This window comes from Macaca thibetana, chromosome 5, assembly GCF_024542745.1.
Source record: "Macaca thibetana thibetana isolate TM-01 chromosome 5, ASM2454274v1, whole genome shotgun sequence".
NCBI classification, from domain to species: domain Eukaryota; kingdom Metazoa; phylum Chordata; class Mammalia; order Primates; family Cercopithecidae; genus Macaca; species Macaca thibetana.
This window is the reverse complement of record NC_065582.1, coordinates 89353347-89377917: the sequence shown is the minus strand read 5'-3', so window position 1 is coordinate 89377917 and position 24571 is coordinate 89353347. Positions and strand designations below refer to the sequence as shown.

Here is a 24571-nt window from a genome sequence, read left to right as displayed (position 1 = left end):
TGATGTCTGTTTTTTCACGTTCAAGAAGTAAGTGTGTACCTGCAGACATGTATTTATTCATTCATATATTCTTGTGAGTATTGGGTGGAGGAATTAAGATAGTCCCACCGTTAAAAATGCAAAATAACGAAGAAAGGCTTGTAATTTGTCTGTGTTCAAAATGAAACGCATCTCTTGCCTATATTATTTTTAATTTATACAGCAAATTACCATATCACATGATTTTACATAGCTCAAGTAGAAAATTAAATTCGAAAAGTGAGTCAGATTCACAATAAAATGCATTTAAATTTAGAATCTGTAAGGCTTTTTTATGGCTGAAGTAAAACAGTCATAACTTTACTCTTTATTCATTCCTTGAGCTATTTTTCCTATGCTGTTTTGCAGAACATCAGATGACATTTCATTGTTTATAATACTTGACCTTATATAATCTTTTTGCTATATATAGACCATGTCAACTGAGAGAGAAATGAAACACAATCCCATAGATTGTCGTTTTCTATTTAGTTTTTTCCCCTCTACTTCTAATAGGTGATTATTGCAGAATTTGAAGATAAGAATGAGGTTTGCATCTTTGAATAGAAGACTGGCTTCTCATATAGAAATAATTTTGAAGTAAATTATCATTGATGCTTGAAGGTATTTGAACATGTTTAAAGGCTTCAATGAATAGAAAATTAAATCCAGAATTTGAGGTTCTCTAAAAGAGCCGAAATTTCTTTGACTTCAGTTACAAAACTACAGTCTTGCCATAAGCCCTTAAATTTTACTTGAAACACTATGTCAGCTATAACACTGTTGTGAGTGCCTCTTCTGTTTCTTCCTCATCTCAAACCTAAAAGATCTTTGTTAACTAAGCACTAGCAAAAAAGTCTGGATCCACTTCTGATCTGTTAGTAGGGCATCTTTTTTCAGCTGCCTCCATATCAGGGCAAAGAGTAGCTCAGGGAGGATTAGTAATTGGATATGTAGCCCTTCACATGTAGGTCATTAAATTCAGGCTGGCAAAGTAATGTGCCAAATCTTTCCACAGCTGTTCAGTTGCTTCTATGGGATCTGTTTTATAAATAATTATACATTTTTTTCAGAGTTAATACCTGGCATCCTTAGATATTTTAAGCAAAGTTTTAAAGCAAAAAAACAAACAAAAAAAACAAAAAAACAAACAAAAACACTTCATATGCTAATAATGAAGTCAATAAATTTTCTTTTGACGTGGACATCTAACTTTGTAGTCACTTGGTGCAAAATTTAAAATGATTCTAGTATTAATCCAAAGTAAGCACCAAAAAAGCACCAGCAAAAAAGTCAATTTAAAAAAATTGAAACATGGAAAGTTTAAGAAGGTGAAATCATATGAAACAATATTTTCATTGATTTGTAAAATTTATGTGTTTATTTATTTGACACATGTATCGAGTTCTATACTTTTTGTGTTAGTACTGGTGATACAGAAATGACTGTCATCCTTAAGGATGTCCTTAAGGAATCCTTAATCTAATAGGGGAGCCAGCAGTAAATAAATACAACATGTACTTGAGATGCTTGTACTTTGAAAGAAGCAACTATTAAATGTTTCTCCTTGAGGTACAAAACAAGGAGATAAAAACCCTAAGGGCTTCTCTGACTTGGACAACTGTAGCAATGCAGTAACATTACCGAGGTCATTTAGGGAATACTGGAAGAAAAATAGGTTTTGAAAAAATAGTTTTGTTTTAAAATATGTAGATTCTGGGGAGTCTGCAGGACATCTGAGTAGAAACAGATTTTAAAAAGAATGAGCACATACTTGTAGTTTAAGCCAATATAAGAGGTTGAACTCAAAGAGATACTACTCCGTGGGTTACAAATGCATACTATCTACGGGGACTGGAAGGTAGCAAATGAGAGAAGCGTCTGGAAGCAAAGTATTACAAAACTGAGAGTGCATTTCCTCTTTAATCAGGGTGCAAGTTCCAAGAGAGAATATGAGCCTAATGACACCAGAATATGAGCCTAATGGCATCATTTTTTTAAGAACAGCCATAAATATGAAATCTGGTTTTAAAGTGTTGGCAGCTATTTAGTTTGTTTTAAAATACTGAGCAGACTAAATAAAATATGTTTGTGGGCCATATTCAGACAATTGATAACCAGTTTGTTAAATTGGACCCTAGTTGATAGAATAAGAAGGAGGCCACAGATAGAACTGGAACTTTAGAATATAAAAATACAGTAATAACTATGATTATGAACCCCTCCATAACTTTGATTTCAAAATATTGGGCAATCATTACAAATTTCATTATTTTAAGCTTAATTCTGATTTTAAGTCTTAGGATACTCTTCAACAAGTTGTGAGTGAGGAGATGTGGAAGTAGAATAACACTTGTGAGTACTTTAATTTCAGTCTAGGAAAGCCAAAAAGAAACCCATTTTTAAACACGACTTGAAAGGTAGCTAAAAGGAAGAATCGACCACTCATCTATAATCATTTCAACCTGCATTTCGACCGACTCCAAAAATACAGAAAAAAAGTTTAAAATGTATTTGTACATTTACATATACATACATATTAATCATATCCTCCCAAGTAGTACATGAATATTGAAGACTCTGGGAAGATGATTAGAGAGGCAGTGTAGTCTGTGAACCTCCTGAATCTCCTCATAAAAACAGGTAAAGCATCTAGGATAGAAAATAACAATCCCAGAAGATAGCTATAACATAACTAGGTGAAAAGGAATCCCTACAAACCTCACAATGTGAACAGGAAGGAGCAAACCCAACTTAATATCGGCAACTGTGTAGGAGAGAGTGGTGGAAAAACAACAGATCATCTGAAAACCCTCAGAATGGGAAGTCCCCAAAACTGCCAAACAAATAATCACTAAAAAACAGAGGAAACCAATGTGAGGTTGGCGGCAAAACTGGCAGGTTGTTCATCTGACTCTAAGCTCAGCTAAGTGTGAAGGAATGAGCAGGAGGGTCTGAAGCTGCTGGAGGGACGTGAGGCCTGTGAAGTCTCAAAACCAACAAACTGGATCTCCATTCTTGAACGTAGCCCAACACTAAGGAGAAACTGCTGAAAGTTGAATCCAAATTGAACAAAACAGAGACAATGCGGCCAAGAAAAAAGCAGATGCAGATAAAAGTGGAGAATAGAGAGGAGACAGATCTCAGAAAATATAAAGACACGTGTGTCATTTTATGAAATACTAGAAAAGGAACCTCTAGAGCCATGAAACTGGAAAAGCTATTCTACCCAATCCTCCCTCTTAAAAATACAGCATAACTTAATTAGCCTAAAAATGCACCACAGAAAAGGATCGTGGTCGAATTTCATTTAAAGTTGCTATAATAGAAAAAAGAATATGAAGCCAAAAAAAAAAAAAAGTGGATGAAAACTATAATGCAGTATTTCAAAACAGCAAATTTTAAATAATAGAAAATATTGAAGAACAACATGAAAATGATTCAAAAATGAATATTTGAGGATGAATAACAGAACTCAGAAAATAAGAAATATACAAAGCACACCCATATATTCACCATTATACTGGAAGTTCTAACCAGTGCAATAAGATTTAAAAATCAAATAAAAGGAAGAAATAAAACCATTTATAGATGACATGAATATCTATCTAGAAAATCCCCAAAAATGTACCAAAAAAGACCCTCACTAAACTAATAAACAATTATAGTAAGGCCTTGTGATATAAGGTTAACATGCAGAAGTCAATTGCCTTCCTATACAGCAGCAGGGCAGAACTGGAACTTGAAATTAAAAAGCAACAACCCCTCCAAAATGAAATAGGTATAAATCTAACAAAATTTGAACAGAATCTACATGAAGAAGTTGCGAAACCGATGAAAAAAGTCAAAGAAGATCTAAATAAATGGAGAGATATGTATTCTTAGATTGAAAGACTTGATGCTGTAAAAATGAGCCAATCTTGGTGTCCAGATCTTGGTTTCTAGTACAGTTCTTCAATAAAGGAAACCAGGGATTCTTGGAGAAGTGACTGATTCTAAGATTGGAGTAAAAATGTACAAGATGAGCTGGGAGCATCTTGCAGTGCCAGATAATAAGGAGATGCTAAAAACCAAAACCAGAATCAGAACCCAAACAAAACACATTTATGGGTATGTCAAAGGAACACGGGGCCAACTGAAGGAACTCCCAGTGGCTAAAGATAGAACAATTGTAGCAACAGAGAAGGATTTGACTATAACCTAAAATATAAATTAAATATCCACAAGTCCTTATTGATATAGTGATTAAATAAATCAATGGGAAATTAAAGACAAATTTCCCATGCGGAGGAATTCAAATAATTTATGTAGCTACTCCACCCTCAAGGAGGAGGAACATAACTCCCAACCCCATAAGTGTGGGATGTACATAGCACTTCCTTCCAAAGAGCTCAGTATGAAAAAAAGGGAGAAAAAACAAATTAACTTTACAATGGAGAAATCTGACAACACTGCTCAGCCAGATGATCAAAGTCAATGTAAATAGAGATAAATCATGTTGATATTATGTACCTCTGATGTAATGTGGTATCAAGAAAACGGCACTTTACCTCTGTGGTCTTCCTCCTCCAAACTTACAACTTCAGTCAAATCATGAGAAAAATATCACAAAAATTCACTAGAGGAGTATCTTACAAAATATCTGCCCAGTTCTCCTCAGAGCTATTACAGCCAAGAGGAGCCTAAAGATACATGAGAACTAAATGTGATGTACCCTGGATGGAACAGAAAAAAAGAGGTAAAAACAAAGGTAATCTAATAAAGTATGAATTTTAGTTAATAATATATTAATATTGGTTTATTAATAATAAATCAACTACACTAATGTAAGATATTAACAGTAGAAATAACTGTGCAGGCTGTATGGGAAATCTTTGTATTATTTTAGCAATTTTTCTGTAAATCTAAACTGTTATAAACAATAAAACATTTTAAAGTAACATATACATTATAGTATGTGAGAAAATATAACGGCAAAAAAAATGCAAAAACAAACTATATTCCATCTCTCAGAGATAGTAATTATTAAGGTGTTCAGTGAATACTGTTCTAATCCTTTTCTGTGCTAACATGTAGGTATATTGTTTAAACAAGAAATCTCAAACCATATCTACATCTGCTGTTTAACAGACTGTTTACTTACTAAGATATGGTAAATATACTATATTTACATGTTTGCATATTTACATATACCATATTATACAAAATACATGCTTATATAGTATTATTTTAAAATGGCTTAGTGGAATTCTGCTGAATTGATACACCATAATTTATTGAACTAATTTTTGTACTTAAACATTATGGTATCCAAATTTTCACTATACCACAAACGTCTTTGTGGTAACATTTTTAATGTTATTTTTGTGCATTTTATGCTCAAACCCACAAGACACTATTATTAAGAGCTAGTGTGTTTCTCCACCGTACTTTCTTTGCTCTTCATCCCTTCTTGCATCTCAGATTTTATCTGGGGTCAATTTTTTTTCTAATTGAAGCATATTTTTAAATATATCATTTGGAGGGGTCCTTTAGTTGTAAATTTTCAGTTTTAATTTCTCTGGAAAATCTCTATTTCAAGTTTATACTCAAAAGACATATTTAGAGAATATATATAGAATACTAAATTCACAATTATTTTCTCTCAGCACATTGAAGACAACATTCTAATGTCTCCTAGTTTTCATTGATATTGTTAATAATTTAGTAGTTGTCTGCTTCTCTTTCTCCTTGAAAATAATCTATCCTCTCTATCTGGTTCCTTTAAATATCTTCTCTCTCTCTTTGATATTCTGCAGTTTAATTATGATGTGTCTACTTGTGTGTATGTGTGTTTTAAAAATTATCCTGCTTAAGATTTATTGAGCCTCATGAATCTGTGGATTGGTGTCTGTGATAGGCAGAAAATGGCACCCCAAAGATGTTAAATGTCTTAATCTCCAGAACCTGTGATTCTAAGTTAAGGTTGTAGATGAAATTAAAGTTCCCAATCCGCAGACCTCAGGGTAAAAAGATTATCCTGGATTATTTAGGCAGGCCCAGTATAATCACAAGGATTCATAAAATGGAAGAGGGAGACAGAAGAGATGGTCAGAGTGACATGAAGTAAAAACGATTCAGCTTACTCATGCTGGTTTTGTAAATGGAGGAAGAGACCATGAGTCAAGGAATGCAGGTAGCTTCTAGAAGCTAGAAAAGGTAAGAAAACAAATACTCCCCTAAAGCCTCCAGAGAGGGATACACCTGCCAATACTTTCATTTTATCCCAGTGACCCCAGTGTTAGACTTCTGACTTCCAAGAGTATAAGACAATAAATTTGCGTTTTAAACCACTAAATTTTGTGGTAATTTGTTATGGTAGCTATGGAGAACTGATACAGTCCCTTTCAATAGTTCTTGGAAATTCTTCAATATATTCCCCAAATATTGCCTTTGCCCCACTCACTCTATCCTCTATATCTCTTGATCTCTCTTTAACATTTTTTATTTTCTTATTTGGGTAATTATTTAAAATAATTGACTTCTGGTTCCACTTCAAATAAATTCATATTTTTATACCTATATATTAAGAATTATTTCATAAATGTAATTGTTGCATTGCATATACTTTAAAAGGAAAATTGCATTTATGCTAGGATATAATTTAGGTTTTGAAATTTCTTTTTTTTTGAATGTCCAATACATTTATTCTGATCAAAATTAAAATCTTATTGTATTTACAGTAGTCTACTAAAAGAGTTTCCATCAATTCTCTCCTTTAAATGCTAGCAATTCAGTTTTGTGTGGTCAAAGATAATTTAGAATCCTTTTATGGTAACTGATATGATACAAAGGCTTTTTTTGGTTGTCAAATTTATATGCGTGTATATATGTATGGGGGCATACAATTTGGTTAATGACTCTATTTTGGAAAAATGAATGTTCTTTTTAGATTCTTAGATTCCCAGTGTTTCAAACCAGTTTTGCTTTTGATAAGGAATTCAATGAATCTTTATTTTCTTATAGAGAATTCTTTAAACAATACCTTTCAAAATAATGTATGTATTCCTATAAATTTTGCCTTGGAATAAAAAAAAGTCATCACATTAAGAATATTTTTAACTTAAGAATTTTTTTCAAGATTCTTTCAAAATGCTAACTCTCTCATTGATTTGAAAATACTTTTAGATTTAAACTGTTATGACCATGTAGGAATAACTTAAAGTGTCCTTCTAAATTTTTTTTTCATTAATGTCATGCTTCTTTCTAAGAACAAAGTGTTTCAATGTTGTAAACAGACTTTTTTTTTTTCACATACCTTTCACACATCCTGACTTTCTATATCTAGTAGGATAATACATTTCCTTCCAACCTTTAGTGGGGTGAAGTTCATTTGTCTTCTAATCTAAGAAAATATGTTAACTCCTGACAACCTCTGACACTCAACAGAAACACAACTGTACTTTGGAATTAATCATCCATCTTTATTTCATAGTCTCCTTATTTATCAATGTAAATGGAAGTATAGCAAATATTTCACAGTGTCATGTACTACCAAAGGAATTTCATTGCAACAGCATTGTTTAAAAATGTATCATTTGATTTTAATTTAACTATCATAGATCAACTTTTACCCCTGTATGTTCAGCCTGAATGTCTAACCACAAATTCACAAAAATCAAGGGCTCTGTTAGTTTTCATACAAAATTGTGATGATTTATTATGAAGACAGTCCCAATTAATAATTGCATGTCATCTGTAAGAAATCAATTTTTTACTCACTTCCCACCTGTAATTTTTTTAAGCAAAGAGGAATACTTGAGTCTAGGTTTCAAGGTTTATTTTTCTATAGTCCTAAAATCACTTCAGTAAATTAATCTGAGATGCATTTATCTAATATGCCAAATGACTGTTGTAAGGATTCCTATAAAAATGTAAGGTGATTAACAATGTATGTAATTGTTCCATAGATGGCAGCTCTTGTTTTTTTTCTTATTGTGCTTTGCTTCTGCCCTGCTTCACATGTTATGTAAAATAGCTGGTGAGTTTTAGGAGGTAGTGCTCAAATACTTGCACAGTGTTTGCTGTGCTTGATCAACAGAGTAACAGAAGAGAATACTTCTTCAATACACAGAGTTCACTGAATTTGGAAAGGCTTTGGCATTCTTATTTCATCTGTAATGAAACAATCTCAAGAAGTCTTTTCTAAATTGTCCTTATAAAAAGAAAATGTTGTAAGTTTATATTTTATAAGATGATGTTATTTATAACCAGCAGAAGCAGCCTTATTTGAACATCTTATGTTGAAATGACTACTTAAAACAGTGACTCATAGGAGCTTTCTAGTGGAAATCAAATGCTCAAATGAAACAGAATTTAGTTTGTTAGGCAATAGTGATATATCTTTTATTGGTTGGACTCTGGAAAACACTTGACAACGAATAGTACTTTACCCGAAGGACATGTATCATGCACCACATAGTCTAACCACAAACATTAAAGGTCTTGCAACTGTGAGCCTCAAATGAAAATATGTAAGGACAGTTTTCATACAATCAAATACGATACAAACTAGCTTTTAATTTAAATAAATATGTAAATAAAGTTCAAGTGATTATAATGGCTTTATATCCCTATGTATGTATTACAGAAATTGTGGCAAACAAAGAAATCTATTCAAATGGAAAGTAAAGCACTTTCACATTACCTTATATTCGTAATCCCTATTATTCATAAAAACTTACATTTCTTTAACAAAGCTACTTTTCTGTTTAACTCCAGGAAAACTTTGTATTTATAACTTGAAGGTGATATTTCCAACCAAACAATTTATTTTTGCTTGCTACTATAGCTATATTTTTTATACAAAATTGTGATAGCAGATGAAATTCTATTATCAATAGAAGAACAATTTTCATATTTCGATCTTTATGTAAAGATATTATTCAAGAGGAAATATGCTTAACTTCGTAGATTTAAAAATTTTAAATTTCATTGTGTCCCTATCAAGTCTACTATCTTTTACCTGGATTGTCTGGAAGATTTAATCTCAAGGTTAGGGTTTGAGAAAAGGGTTTTGAGAGTGACCAGGGTAGACTCAAGAATTCATTTTATATGAAAATATGGCCATAAATATTTTAAAATACATTCAGATAGCCCTTCACTAGCACATTTTTCCCTACTTTGCCAAAACATTCCCACATACTGCCTAAGCCACCTCATTTTAGTAGGTTTTGTTCATAGCAGGTCTCTCTCATGGGAGTTTCCAGGGACAAGGATTGATTCAGTTAGTATGGCCTCAGCCACACTAGGGTATTTACTTTAATTCTACAGAAGTTTTCTAATTAATAGTCTGTAGCAAAAGAACTAAGAGCTGGAATTCCCCCTCTTAATCTCTTCCTAGAAATGGGATTCAGAAAGGACAGGACTGCATCCAACCAGTTTGGAGACTCAGACAAATGTGTCTTGTCACAGACACAAATAGAGGTCTACTATGAAATACTCAATTGGCTTGCTAGTGTGCTAACGACAGACAATGCTGATTTGCTCAAACCTCATACAGTTTCACACATAAGGATGATCATCTGTGTTTCATGAAAGTTCTATCTAACATTATTTTGAAGTGATTGGTGGTGGTATGACTTAACAGTTTAAATATAAATCCTAAAATTCAGTGTGAATTTTTTATAATAGCATACAAATAGTATAAAAATTCAAAGATGTCCATACAAGAAATATTAAAATTTGGTTAGGTTTAGCTGAGTTTGAGAATCCTTACTACCCTCCCACATAGTATTGTAATGTGAATATAGGCAGTTACTATAACAGGCATAGTGATGGTTATATATTAAGCAGAAAGTATCACCACCAGTTTTTTTCTTGGAATGTCCCTCAGTGTCTCTGCATTTATAGGATGGCATACTGGTTTGGTTTAGCTCTCAAAAGTGAAAACATTTAAAGTTTCCTCATTGGGTAAAAAAAATTAAAAAGAATGAGAGACTGAAAACTGCAGCCCACCTACGTTTAATCATTAATAATGAGCCCTTCAGTGAACTTAGGTCGTGGTTTTGGAGTTTGGAGTCTGACCTTTCCCCAAAGATAAACATGATTGTTGCAGGTTCTGAAGAGGGTCACTCCCTCACTGGCTGCCATTGAAAAAGCCTACTTCTCAGTGACTCCTAGCTGGGCACTGGATGCAGTTGAGGGTCGCTGGTCAATATGATTCTCCTTGCTGTGCTTTTTCTCTGCTTCATTTCCTCATATTCAGCTTCTGTTAAAGGTAAGTTTGTGTTGCCTTTTGCTAAACTTTAATTTCAATCTTTGGGGTGGGAGGCGGATACGTGCGTGTGTGTGTGTTTGTATGAGTGAATAGTGAAAGAGTTTCTAACTAAAGTATCTTCAAAACCATGTAACTTTGGAATGTTTGTGAAAGCATGGTTGAATTGAAATGAAAACCAAATTCAAATCCCTACAAACATTAAGAAAACAGAGATTTCTCTTAGGTTCAGTTCCTCAGACCAGTGTGTTCTTGCTTTAATTTCTCATTCATGGTCTGTTTTTAAAAGAAGGAAAAAAGATACCCGCTATTGTTACCTGCTGCTGTTGGTCACACTGAATGCAGCTCCTTCATTTGAATTGTAAATGAGGATTTTTTTTTTAAACCCAGTTCTTAAATTTTCTTCTAGTTGCTTAGCAATGTGACCTCAAGAAGAATTAGACCCAATGAAAAAGGCATTTGATTTGCCAAAGAATTATGAATGAAATGGCACAGCATGTATTTAATTCTGTTACAATTCAAAAATGATAGAATTCATAGTGAATTAAAGAAAATTAAATTTCCTGATACAGATTTAAGAAATAAGACATTATCTTTGGAAAAATAATGTTGCTGCTTACAGTTTATATTTTAAGATGAAATTAATTTTAAAAATATGTATGCATTAATACCATTGAAAAGGCAAGAGATAAAACATTTTATGAGCAATGGTTTCATAAAACTGTTGCGAAATGTATTAATATAGAATCTTGTTTCAAATCAGCTAGATTATAAACATTGGATTTCCAAATGCTGCATTATGTACAATGAATACTTTTTCGTTTCTTAAGAAGACACACTGTTAAAACCAATTGATCAAACAGCTTAGCATTATAGGGACCAATTTTAAAACCATGTACTCTAAGTAATTGATAGTAAACAATTCACTTATAAACTTCTAAAACCTGTTACGGATAAATGTAGCTTTTGATATTAAAGTAAAGTTTGCCTCAGGACTTTTGTTTAGAAAATTTCCACATGAGGAAAAAAACCTAATCTTCATTATTGGAGCAATAGAGGGCTAAATTTAAACCAATTCACCTAAGCAAATCACACTGTAGGTTCTTGAACTAAAGAAAATATTTTCACCAATTTCTAAATGTTTACTATTTAAACATACAGTTCTTACTTGGACAAAAGAAATTTTTTAATGAGAAAAAGATTTGTAAATTGTATCTGAGAGTTGTTATATAGAGAACTTACTATTTCGTCTGCCAAATAAACTGTTGAGTAGTCAAAATATGTGTGATTTAAATACCATAGTATCAAACCTAATACCATAAGTATTTTGAGAAAAATAATTGAGACATGGTACTTATCATGAACTTCTCTTCTTTTTCCCATTTTATAAACTAGTTAATTGGGTGACCTCATGTTTTCAAATGTACTTACAAAAGATTTAAATGTACACATATGCTAGACAATGACTATTGGGAAACAGCATAAATGAGAAAATGTGGTTTAGAATATTATAGGTAGCTGTAGCTACAGTTTATTGTGTACAAGCTTAGTAGTAAATCTAGATTTTTAAAGCTTAAAACATATAATTTAGGGGCCACTTTTGAGAAAAGATTACAAAAATATCTTAACTATTGCAAAGGTTGCTCAAAAAGAGATGGCATGTGGATACGTTGCTAGGGTCCTCTTCTGCAGTCTTTGGAAGGATCCTGGGCAAGAGAGCTTAAGCTTCATTAGCATCATGGTACGTTGCTTATGCTGATTTCATAAATTAAAAGTGCATGACTTGAGAGCTTCTTTACCTAGATGGAATAACTTTTTGCATTATGGTACCATGATTTAGTTATAGATTCTTTGCCCTTTTAACAACTGACATTAGTTAGCAAACAACTCGTGAAGAGTTTACCTTAAAATCAGTCCATTTAAAATTTGAGGATCTCATGCCTCATTGCCTCAAAACTCATCTCTAAATTACCAATGCAACTTTAGTAAATCCCCAGATCTGGGTGGATGTTGAGGGAAGGTTAGAATCTAAAGAAAATTGAGGCTGGGTGTGGTGGCTCATGCCTGTAATCCCAGCACTTTGGGAGGCCAAGGTGGGTGGATCACCTGAGGTTGGGAGTTCGAGACCAGCCTGACCAACATGGAGAAACTCCGTCTCTACTAAACATACAAAATTAGCCAGGCATAGTAGTGCATGCCTGTAATCCCAGCTACTCAGGAGGCTGAGGCAGGAGGATCACTTGAACCTGGGAGGTGGAGGTTGCAGTGAGTCGAGATCACGCCATTGCCCTCCAGCCTGGGCAACAAGAGCAAAACTGTTTCAACAAAAAAAAAAAAAAAAAAAAAAAGAGAGAGAGAGACAGAAAGAAAGAAAGAGAAAGAGAGAAAGAAAGAAAGAAAGAGAAAGAGAGAAAGAAAGAAAGAAAAGAAAGAAAGAAAGAAAGAAAGAAAGAAAGAAAGAAAGAAAGAAAGAAAGAAAGAAAGAAAGAAAGAAAGAAAGAAAGAAAGGAAAGAAAGAAAGAAAGAAAAGAAAGAAAGAAAGAAAAAGAAAATTGAATGGCAGATTGGAATCTGAAGAGGGTGTTAGGATTAGGATACAAGAGCACATCTATATGATTTGCTGTGTGAACTTTCTAAAGACAAGTTTTCCCTACTTTTTCTTAGTTATACTTTGTGATGACTGGACTATTTTCAGTGCATTCTCTGGATTTTCCTTATAAAGTATTTTTACCTATTTAATTTCGTCACCTTTAAACCTGTATGCTTCCTTCATTTCCAGTCTTTCTCTCAATCCCTCACCCCACCCTTACTTTTTAGTCAATTTTTATTAATCATCTTCCAATTCTTTTTTGTTCTTACCCTTCATTCTCCTTTTAACTTCTGACCCTTTAGTTTTCTGTTGGGTTCATAAATGCCATTACCTATCACCCTTATCATCATTGTACATCTCTTCAAACCTCACCATTAACTTATGTTTGCTTTACCTTCTTGACTAAGCCAATTATCAGTTATTGTACTCATATAAATCTGACAGAGGAGTATGTAAAAAATATTTCTTGAAGATTCAAAACTAACAGTTTTGTTGCTTTTAAGTCACTTAAAAATTCTAAATGCACTTGAAGGGCAAATTAAAGAGGTTCTGACTTTTTTTGGCTAATACTAATTTCTGTTTTGGTTTTATCTAACAAGAGTTATCAAAAAATATTATTATACATACTCTGAAGAGCAATAGCCTACAAAAGGAATTAAGTCAACAGTATAAATTGGACATGCCCCAATGCCCAATGTTGCCAGAACTCTGCAAAACGTAAACAGAGAAATACTGATCAAAAAGGAAAGTATAAGAGGGATAACACTCTAGCACAGTCCAAATTATTTGAACCATTTTAGGCTTTTTCTCCTTTTGAAAGAGGTAAGAAACAGTTTGGAGGAATAAAAGGCCCATTCTTCCCTGTGCTTTATCATTTCCAAGTCATAGTCAAAAATCGATTTATTATATGGCCAGTAAAGTGAGGTAAGAAAAAAAGTGAATAACATAATAGTTTGGAAAGCTTTGGAATTTAAGAAAGGTTACCTTCCTACAAATATTTCATAGTTATTTTAACCAGAAGACATCTTAATATAGTCCACAAAACTTGGATTTCGGTAAATTTAGACTTCAAATCTGCATTATATTTGCTATATTGGGTTGAACTTGCAGTCAGCTTCTATCTGCTGTCACACAATGCTTACATTTAAGAATTGCTCTGAGGATTAGATAAGACAACATGTATTTCCTTTATGCCCTATGTGGAATTTGATAGGTGTCATAAAAAGAAGGCCTCCTGACCAAAATATTTTTCCTAACCAGAAAGCCAGTATTTAAACCTGCTATAGAGTCCCCAGTTAAAATGCAGAAGAGATAGAGATAAGAGGGAATCCCAGCCTTCATCCCCTTCAAGGTTTTTCCTGACTCTCTTTGCCTTCTGTATCTCACACCTCAGTTTCTGCCTGACTTGGTGCTTGGACACAGCTTGGTTTTGTGTATACACATTTAGATCCTTTCATACTTCCTTCTCCTGGCTCTTCTTGATTCCTATGAAAATCCTTGTCCCTTTTCTTTGAAGGTTTGACAGATTATATGATTTCACTACCCAAAACTCTATGACAGCGTCCCACCTCACTCAAACTCCCCAAATCTTCCTGCCACCCATAGGTACCTCCTTGACCTCATCTCCTTCACTGTGTCTTTTACTTACTAATTTCCAGCCTCTTTGGTCTCCCTGCTCTTTGCTCTTCCTTCACTACACCTGCAGGAGCCCTCCTCGGGGCCTTTGCACTTGCTGTTTCCTCTGTGAGGGGAAGGGGTAGAAAGGATAGGAGTTGGGGAAGGGGGGTACCCTTCCCACAGATGTGGCTCACCAAAAACCTTTGTCCAAAATGTCACCTTTCCACAGAGGTTTTTCTCTCAGCACCTCCATTCCCTTTCCTGCTTCAGTTTTCTTCATGAGCACTTCTAACATACTATATAACTTGCTTATGTACTCATTCTTTTTAATTGCCCTTCTCCATCGCATTTAAATGTAAACTCCATGAGGGTAGAAACTTTGTCTCCTGACTGGGTGCGATGGCTCACACCTGTAATCCCAGCACTTTGGGAGGGTGAAGTGGGCGGATTGCTTGAGCTCAGAAGTTCAAGACCAGCCTGGTCAACAAGGCAAAACCCTATCTCTACAAAATATAAAAATTAACTGGACTTAGTGGCATGAGTCTGTGGTCCCAACTACTCAGAAGACTGAGATGGGAGGATCACTTGAGCCTGGAGATGAAGGTTGCAGTGAGCCGAGATCACACAACTGCACTCCAGCCTGGGTGATAGAGTGAGACCCTGTCTCGGAAAAAAAAAAAAAAAAAAAAAAAAAAAGTATAGAAAACAAGAAGAAACTTTCTCTGCCTTTCTCTGCTTGTTAACTGGTGTAGTCCCAGAGCCTTAAAAAGTACTTACTGTTCAACAGGTACTCACTATATTCTAGTTGAATGAATGAATAAATTTCTAGCTCACTACCTAGGAATGGAAAATAATGCAACCTAAAGTTTTAGAGATATATAGTATAGGTAAGAGCATAATCTTTACAGACAGACAGCCTGGATTAAAATCATGTCTCCAGCCAGACGTGCATCTATAATCCCAGCACTTTGGGAGGCCGAGATGGGAGGATTACCTGAGGTCAGGAGTTTGAGACCAGCCTGGCTAACATTGTGAAACCCTATCTCTACTAAAAATACAAAAATTAGCTGGGTGTGGTGGCATATGCCTTGTAACTTGTAATCCCAGCTACCCAGGAGGCTAGGCTGAGGCAGGAGAATTGCTTGACCCCGGTAGATGGAGGTTGCAGTGAACTGAAATCATGCCACTGTGCTTCAACCTGGCTGACAGAGCAAGACTGTCTCAAAAAAAAAAAGAAAAAAAAAATCATCTCTATGATGAGTGACCTTAGGTAAATTATATTGTTTCTGTGTCCCCTCAGTCTCTTCATCTATAAAATGAGACTAATAATAGTGCCTACCTCATTAGATTTTTGTGAGGATTAAATAAGTTAATACATATAACATGCAGATGATGGAATTTTGACCACTATTTCCTCTGGGCAAGTATGTGCTGTCATAGATAGAGGAGACAGTGAACAGATTGTTACTGTGTAGGTGGGTAAGTCCTTTTCAGAGGTTTTCTTAATTTTTTGGCATTGCAAAGTAGTTTTTGCTATCACCTTTCTCGACTGCTTTGCTTTGGTCTAGTCACCCCAAACCCCTTTCCTGTACCTCTCCCCATATGTATATTTCCTGAGAGAAAAAAAGATTATGGTTTCCTATTATAGTAAACCGGGCAATGAAACCCCTTTAGCATTGAGGAATAAGGTAAACTGAAGTCTTTTTTAACTATCTCCTGAGAACCATAGATAGAAAATACACAGAAGAAAAAAACTTTATGTGACCATTCATTTTAAGTCATCTCTGGGAAAAGACTTGCTCCTTGGCATTTCTTTTGGTTAGGTAAACTGAATTGGATACTGTGTGAACGCATTCATATATCAGTTTTCTTGGATCACAGTACAGATTTGTATACTATTTGATCTTTTTAAATTAAGCCATGCCAAGTTTAAGCCTGTACTAAGATTTCATATAGTAAGACATTATTTTATTTGGGCACAGCTAATTTAAAGTTACATATGTACAGCCCTGAAATGTACCTTTGTACTAAAAGTTTGCTAATTACATTAATAGAGTAAATTGCACTGAAGAGATGTTTCTTAAATATCAAAAATATCCAAATTAAAGAACTTCCTTCTAACCGCTAAAATTACTTTGGAATTGATCTGCTTGCATTTAAATAATATGTTAATTACAAATGGCTCATATTACATTTATAAACCAATTATTGGTGGGTCATCTACTTGAAATCATATTCATATAATTAAGAGAAATACAATGGCATTTAAACAAAACAACAAAATATCTATAGTTCAACCATGGCACTAGCTGATAATTGATTAGGAATACAAACTAAAGTTCTCTGAAATGGGAACTTCTTTGTTTGTTTTTTGTTTGTTTATCTATATTTTACAAGTCAAAGATTTCAGCAGACGAAGTAGAACCATGTTTCAATCAGCGAATATTTACCAATATTTACCAAGCTTCCTGAGCCCCACTGTGGTAGAGAGATGCACTGATGGTGAGACAGCATGTTCCCTTACAATGAAAACTTGATTTGTGTCATTATCTTTATGCAGGTCACACAACTGGTCTCTCATTAAATAATGACCGGCTGTACAAGCTCACGTACTCCACTGAAGTTCTTCTTGATCGGGGCAAAGGAAAACTGCAAGACAGCGTGGGCTACCGCATTTCCTCCAACGTGGATGTGGCCTTATTGTGGAGGAATCCTGATGGTGATGATGACCAACTGATCCAAATCACGGTGGGCATTTTCTACCAGATAAATGCAAAGATTAGATGTCAGAAGTTTTTGAGAAGTCTACCATTTGACAGCACTTGTTTTGGGTTCTTGGTTATACATCCATTTAGTTTGTTATCTATCACTAAAATAAGCAATTCTACATATTTAAAGGTTTTGCTGATGAAAAGTGAACTGATCTTTCCAAATTGTTGAAACAGACAACAGAAGGTATATACTGGTAAACAACCAGAGTATGGTGTTCAGTTCTATAGATCATGTTAATAGGGACATTATACTAGAGTCTTTTCAAAATGTTCTCGGAGAGAAGGGTCAATAATCCATTTTGTATGGAAAATGATTTAGACCACTAACTCAAGAGGAGATCAGTTAGGAGGTTCCTGCATTCCTTGATACAACAGGTAGAATTACTGAAGAGAGAGTAAACCCAGTCTGTGTTCTTCCTGAGGAAGGAACCAAGTACTCCCCCGAATAACAGTGTTTGGTCAGTTAAAATGGTTTAGATTTATGTGTTGAAGAGGGAGGTCAAATTAGATGGTCTCTGGGGACTTTTCCAATGGTAATATATGGTGATTCCCTTATTTGCTTCTCAAGAACCTAAAGATAATAGATTCCTTGAGTAAAGTCAGTTATTCTGCATCTTGGTGTGAAACAGGCACACAGGACAAAGTATTTGGAACAAGTAGTTGCTGGTGTCCTTTATAATGAGGTGTCATAGCAATCCATTTACAAGTGATATTTGCTTCTTTGGATGTCTCTAATTGCTGTTGTGTTTTCCAAGTTGGATCAAAGCATCATCATCCATCTCTCTGAGCCATTTCTCAATACAACAGTAAACTATTCTCCAGAAAACATTATATTCCTCCTTATTCAGTAATTCAGCTTTATTGTTATTTACACAGATGAGGTAGAAGGGGGCGGGGGTCCTTTCCAACAAGTGGTAAAGAAAGTGAAGTGATCAGGCAGACAGAAACCACACAAAACAAATGAAAAGGGGCAACGATAGGAAAGAATCATATTCAAGTCATAGTTATTTTAAGCCTAAAGTCACAGAGTTCTTTAAGTATTGCTATTTTTACCTTATTAAAAAACCTAGTTTTTAAATACCTTCTCCATTCTTTTAAAGTGAGTGGCAAGGTCCTGTAAATTATGAACTGAAAATGACAGAAGAAATTGTGGCCAACTCTGTCTGTTTCTTTACCATTTTATTTGCAGAGAGACTCTGATGAAGACAGACATAGGAAGTTTTTTTTAAACAGGTTTCTTTCTGTTACTCCAGATGAAGGATGTAAATGTTGAAAATGTGAATCAGCAGAGAGGAGCGAAAAGCATCTTCAAAGGAAAAAGTCCACTTAAAATCATGGGAAAGGAAAACTTGGAAGCTCTGCAAAGACCTATGCTCCTTCATCTAATCCATGGAAAGGTAAAGGGGCGTTTAGGTTCCACATCTTCTTCTCCAACTTCATATTTTTCTTCCCTTCAGCAGATACTATTTTGAGGTAATCACATTATAACTACTTTTATGGTAAATGGAATTTCTTCAAGAACTAAAGAACTGAGGTTGTAAATTAAATGTTTCTAAACTAAATCAATGCCCCGAGTTCCCTTACATTTACTAGCCAATTTGTTTCCTATTTTTCTGAAAATCTTTATAGTAGAATCAAGTATTTATTTATTGATGAAAGGCATTATTAAAAGGTAATTTTCTTATCAAATTATAAGGGATTACAAACATAATGTAACAAAGGAAGTCATCAAAGCATCGTTGGATAAATTCAGGAAAGAAGACAAATTATGAGACTGAAATGATCCAACTTAGATTAGTAATATTGATTTGTTATGAGATTATCAATATTTGGCTAAAGTACAAGGTTAAAGCTTTTAAAAGGGTATGACAAGTCTAAAGTAGAGTTTTTTAAAGCCTTTAGAAATTATTTTAAAACTATGACATGGAAAAGCATTTTGTATATTAAAATAATGATTGAACACTTTATAATATCTATTTGAAATTCTGTTTTAAAAATTCTATAAGTGTGCATTACTTACGACTTGAGTCTAGTCACTTAAAATGGTCTTAATAAATTTGGAATTGAGAAACAATTGTGATCAGTTAATTATTAGGCATTACATATGTGTGTTTATGAAAATTACAGATAGTGTGCTGACATACATAAAAATGTGTCTAAAGATGAGAGCTCAGTTTTAGGAACAAAAGCAGGAAAACAGAAAGGGAACATTAGACTTATAACTCCATACATCTCTAAAATTTCACTTTCTAAATTCAAAATAAAGATAAACTGATCTTTATATACTGATAAAGTAATACTTTATTTATTTTCAACTAAAGTATTTGAAAACAAATACTTTGGACATTTCATATATGTATATTGCTAATCATGATGCACATTTTTGTATGAAGTTCTAAAAAGGAGCTCACAAGAAGAAATCTTGTATTTTCACCTCTCCTACAACCAAGTATGAATCACTATCTTTAAGAATGCTTTCTCTTCCTTCTCCACTTGTCAAAATACTTCCCATGTTTCTGACTGCTCACATGCCATTTCTGTCATAAAGTTCACACCCTTCCAGCCAGCTGGAAATAACCATCACTCTTTAGAATACTCTTAGCACTTTGCAGCTCACTCATGACCCTTATCACTTTCTTTTTGATCATTTGTGTTCATTGCTAGATTATGGATCTTGTATAGAAAAAAATCCAATTCCTCTTTGTATTTCAGCCTCTCCCCTCACATCCATGCCCTTCCACTCCCTCCTTCCCCAAAGCACCCAGAATCATGCCTTGCACTGCATATTTTTATGAAGCTTTCTCCAACATCTTCCCAAACCTCTGGGCCTATTTCTATCAAAGCATTTATCACAGTGTATTGTCATTCTCTTTTTATGTCTTGGCTCTCCACATTCAGAGTAAGTTTCTCATGGGCAGAGTTGTATCTCTGTCTATTCAGCACCTTGCTCATAGAGGGGACTGAATATAGATACTTCTAAAATAAAAGATAAACAAATAAGATTATATAGGGCTCAACTGAATTGAACTTTGATAAAGGTTTTACTTATTGTTTACTTTATAATAGCTAAGACGAACTAAGCACTTACTGTGTGCTAGGTGCTGACTAAAGGCATTACACGAATTGTCTCTTTTATTCTTGTAATGGCCCTGAGCAGTAACGGCTGCCTTATCAACCTCTTGTGATAGTTGAGGAACCAAAGTTAAGAAAGGTTAAGAAATTTGCCTATGGTCATACAACTGGCAGGCGGTGGAGTTGGGATTTGAAATAGAGTCTATGCTCAAACTTTTATGTCTACTGTCTTCCAGCTGGAAAGTATTTGGAGAAATGCCTGCTTCTTTGGTTGACTTGCAGTGTTCCTTATTTACATCATGAGATCAGTTGACTTATTTGATTTTCTTATGGCTCAACTTTGTTAACAACATGAAATATTGTTATTTTCTTCTCTGAGCTTCCAATGTGGCAAGACACTTGAGTTCATAGATATTATTTGCATTTATAATCTTAATGACAACCAATCATTTTATAGCTCCTTTGGTAGCAGCTGAGTACAAAGTCTTCTGCTACACACATGAAAGGACTCAGTACCCTCACTGTTCAAAGGCTAGGATGGAACTGCCACATCATTATTTTAGTAATGCAGTGGGCTAATTCTAGAGGAGCTATGATTTGCGATGATTTACTGTAACCACAGGTTAAAGTACATCATCGTATCTTTCAAATATATAATAAAGTATTTGTTGGAAAAAACAATGAAGACTAAGAAGCCAACAGGAAGTTTTGGCCATATCAGTATCAGAAAGATCATTACTTAAATTATCATTTCAGTTTACTATGAGAGAAATTATGGACAGGCAGAGTAAACTGCAGACGGGCTACTTTCTTAGAGAGCATTTTCTACCATAGGCTCAAATTAAGTTGTGCTCCCTGAAGTTTCTGTGATTTCAAGGATGCTCATCAGCATGTAACTTTTGTCCTTCCAGACCTCCCCCTCTCTCCCTTTCCCATATGAGGGTCTCATGTTTACATTTTAAAAGAGAGTCCATTAAAATACTTAGATACATATTCATTGCACATCTTTTTTCTATGCCCACTCATCTTCCCTACATAAGTGGGCATGACTCTAGTTTTGTCTACAAATCATAGAGTTGGAAACGTGACAGTAATCTGATTAAGTTGATTAACGCTGATGAGTGAAAGATGCCTCAAGTTATACTATGGATTCTTTTTTTGGCCTGAAAGGCTAATCCAATTAACTGGATAATTACCAGATTTCCATTTCTGGTTTTGGCTTTGTGTTGACTAAATTAACCACGTGGCTGCTGAATTGGGCCTTTATTTTGTATTGTTTCCAGGCATTGATTTGCTCTCTAAATCAGCATGGCTCTTGTACACACACTGAACTGCCACAAGAGATGTGACACCTTGAAAGTCCTTCTGAAATTTGTTATATATTCCTTTACATGTTTGTTCTCCAACGTGTCATTTCCTAGCCGTGCTCTGTCTTAGATAGATATCAAATATAAAATTACTAATCTTTGTTTGCTGGGATTCTTTTTATTATTTTGATTGTTTGGCCACTTAATGGAATTTAGTCTCCTCTTATTTTTAAAAGATATATAAAGGAAGGTGTGGAGAAAGGCATTGTCTTCCTAAGAAAAAAACAATATGAATGATGACTACCTATTTCAAGAGGAAATTGGCCCCTCATATTTGGCTGGAAGAGGCACTGCACTGCCTTCCCAGCCATTTTACCCAGTCTCCCTCTAGGTGTGGTTTCCTTGGATTAAAGACTTCGTTTGTAACCAGGTCGTACCTGCTGCTGCTCTTTGGAAGCTCTGAGTACTGTGAATTTAGATAAGAGCCCTGTGCTGTTGGATGTTCAGAACTAATTTCAATGCTGAATGAAGTAATCAACTTTATGGCCTGAGTATAATAAAACTTACTCAGTTCCTGTTGTGAAATAATAAATTTAAGATTATTGCTGTGACAGCCATGTGGCTTGAACTGCAAAATTCTGACTTCATGTTATTATTTTTTAAATGATTACAAGGCAGCTCAATTCTAACAGTTTTGACATTTAGCTGGTGTGGATATCAGTACTATCTTCACTTTGGATCTCATCAGTCTGCACTAAAGAAAAAGAATTTAGGCCCTAGAAGTAGCAGTCATATAAAAGAAAAAGAGATGTGTTCATTTTTCTAGTTCTGGGGAAGCAATAAAAACTAATAGAAAGGATGAAAAAAACTTTTTTCTTTGTGTCTCACAGTTTATAGCTATCATTCAGCCTGCCAGGAGGGAAAAAAAGGCTCTAACACCATTTTCTAAGGGATCCAGAGGTCAAGATCAAAACTTGGTCCATAGCAGTGGGTCAATAACAGATAAGCACTTAATCTTATGCATAGTCCAAAGATTAAATCCAAGAACTGGGTTTCCTTACCTTCTAGGTAAAACTTTAAAAATAGTTCAGGTACATTTTGTAGCCTGGAAGGAAAATGACACAGTGGTGACAATGCTTTTGTTTTTCCCACTTAGGAGATCTTGCTTTCTAAAGTGTTTATGGTTCATACCAAAAAGACATGGGCCATATAGACATGTGTGTATTGCCACTGAGTGAACACTTTCTGACTATTTTGGGGTAATCTAGTTATGAACTTCTAATAGTCATGATATCTGGAGATACACTTCCAAATATTTGAAAAGGAAATTACATTATGATTATTAAAGGAAGGAGATACAGTTTACAAAATAGAACTTCAGAAACTCAGGCTTGGGTCTGAGATATTGCCAGTGATTTGTTTGAGAATATGATACTGTGAATTTTCAGACACTGAGGTCATTATTCCAGTTTCTAAGTTGGACAAACACTATTCCAACATTTATAGGTTAGTCCAGTCTAATGACTAAAGCTGATTGCCAGATAAAGTACCTAGTAAATCCATCACTAGGCAGAGTATATGTAGGAAGTAAAAATAGAGATTTGAGACACTTGTTTGGATAATTCAGGAAAAACATTCTCTTCTTCTAAGGCACAAGAGAGTCTTTATGTAGGCTAAATTACTGAGCTTGGTATTATTTGGATTCATTGCATAGTTATTGAGCTTTATGTTTTACTTTAGAAGCTGTGGTTGGTTTTAAAGAGTACTAGGAAGGCATTCAGGATATTTCTGGTAGAAATGCTCAACTGTAATTATCATAGACCTTGAGAATTTTTACAGGGAACACGTATCTATCCTCTATTTCTAAATTGTGTGATGTGTATCAAGTCTACAGGATGAAAACCAACAAGTTGCTTTCCATTAAATTCGCTTTGTACTTTTATCCTTGTTTCTTCAACATTAAATTATCAAAATGGCAAAAGACACTGTTATCATCTCTGTGCCTATAGATATCAAAGATGATAAAACAAAGCTAAGTGGCTTACTATTCCTGCCAAATCATAGTCACCCTCCTCATTTCAACCTCCTTTCTCTGTCTTCTGATGGGAACCTCAAAGCAGTGCCTGGGGCAGGTTATGGAGCAGTAGCAATCTCAACCTCAAATTTCCCAGCCTTCTGTATGTGTATATATATATACGTGTGTGTATATATAGGTATACCTTTACCCAATACCAATATAAATACTCTGGAAGGTGAAGAACATTGCCCCTGTGAAATGTTGACCATGGGTATTATGGCCACGCCTGGGGCCTTGCGATAGCCCATAGAGGCTGTGCCATCTCAGGAATCTCAAAGGTAGTGATTGCCATTTTTGGCCAAGGACTTTTTTATTTGCTGTTATTTTAAACTTTAGTTATTTTTTGTTTCAAGTACCATTACAGGTAGAGAACATGCTGACATGTTCAAACAGAATGTTCATTTCTCTTCCCTTGGGCCACCCTTGTTTTCATGAGGCTCCCAGCTTATATCAGTGCTCTTGCCCAATGCTGTGCCCATCGTGCAAGAGCCTTCACTATCAGTCTCTCTAAACTTCACATTCTGATGGTCTCAGAGATTTTAAATAGCTTCTTTTCACAAAAACGAAATTCCAGATTTGGAGTGTCAGATCTCTTTCTCCCAGGATTAATACAGGTAAGCATCTGACTTTGACACTTATTTAACTAAATCTGATAAATTATGCATTTTTGCTTCATTTGTGTTCTGTTCCCCTCTCTCCACCAGGTCAAAGAGTTCTACTCATATCAAAATGAGCCAGTGGCCATAGAAAATATCAAAAGAGGCCTGGCTAGCCTATTTCAGACACAGTTAAGCTCTGGAACCACCAATGAGGTACTTACAAATATTATTAAGGATTCAGCATCTCAATAAGTTTGTAAGGATT

General features: G+C 34.6%; 1 protein-coding gene across 2 annotated transcripts in view; it reads left to right on the top strand.

Moving 5' to 3' along the window:
• The first annotated feature begins 50 nt into the window (after positions 1-50).
• MTTP (microsomal triglyceride transfer protein) overlaps positions 51-24571 on the top strand; it is a 58090-nt gene continuing 33569 nt past the window's right edge. The window contains exons 1-4 of one of the 2 annotated variants that reach the window (XM_050791543.1): positions 51-73; positions 17041-17228; positions 18505-18648; positions 24412-24519. In XM_050791543.1, coding sequence (XP_050647500.1) covers positions 18505-18648; positions 24412-24519 — 252 coding nt within the window. In that variant the 5' untranslated portion in view covers positions 51-73; positions 17041-17228. Of the gene's footprint in view, positions 74-9964; positions 10277-17040; positions 17229-18504; positions 18649-24411; positions 24520-24571 lie in introns of those variants that run through there. The other variant, XM_050791542.1, reaches the window with a different exon arrangement.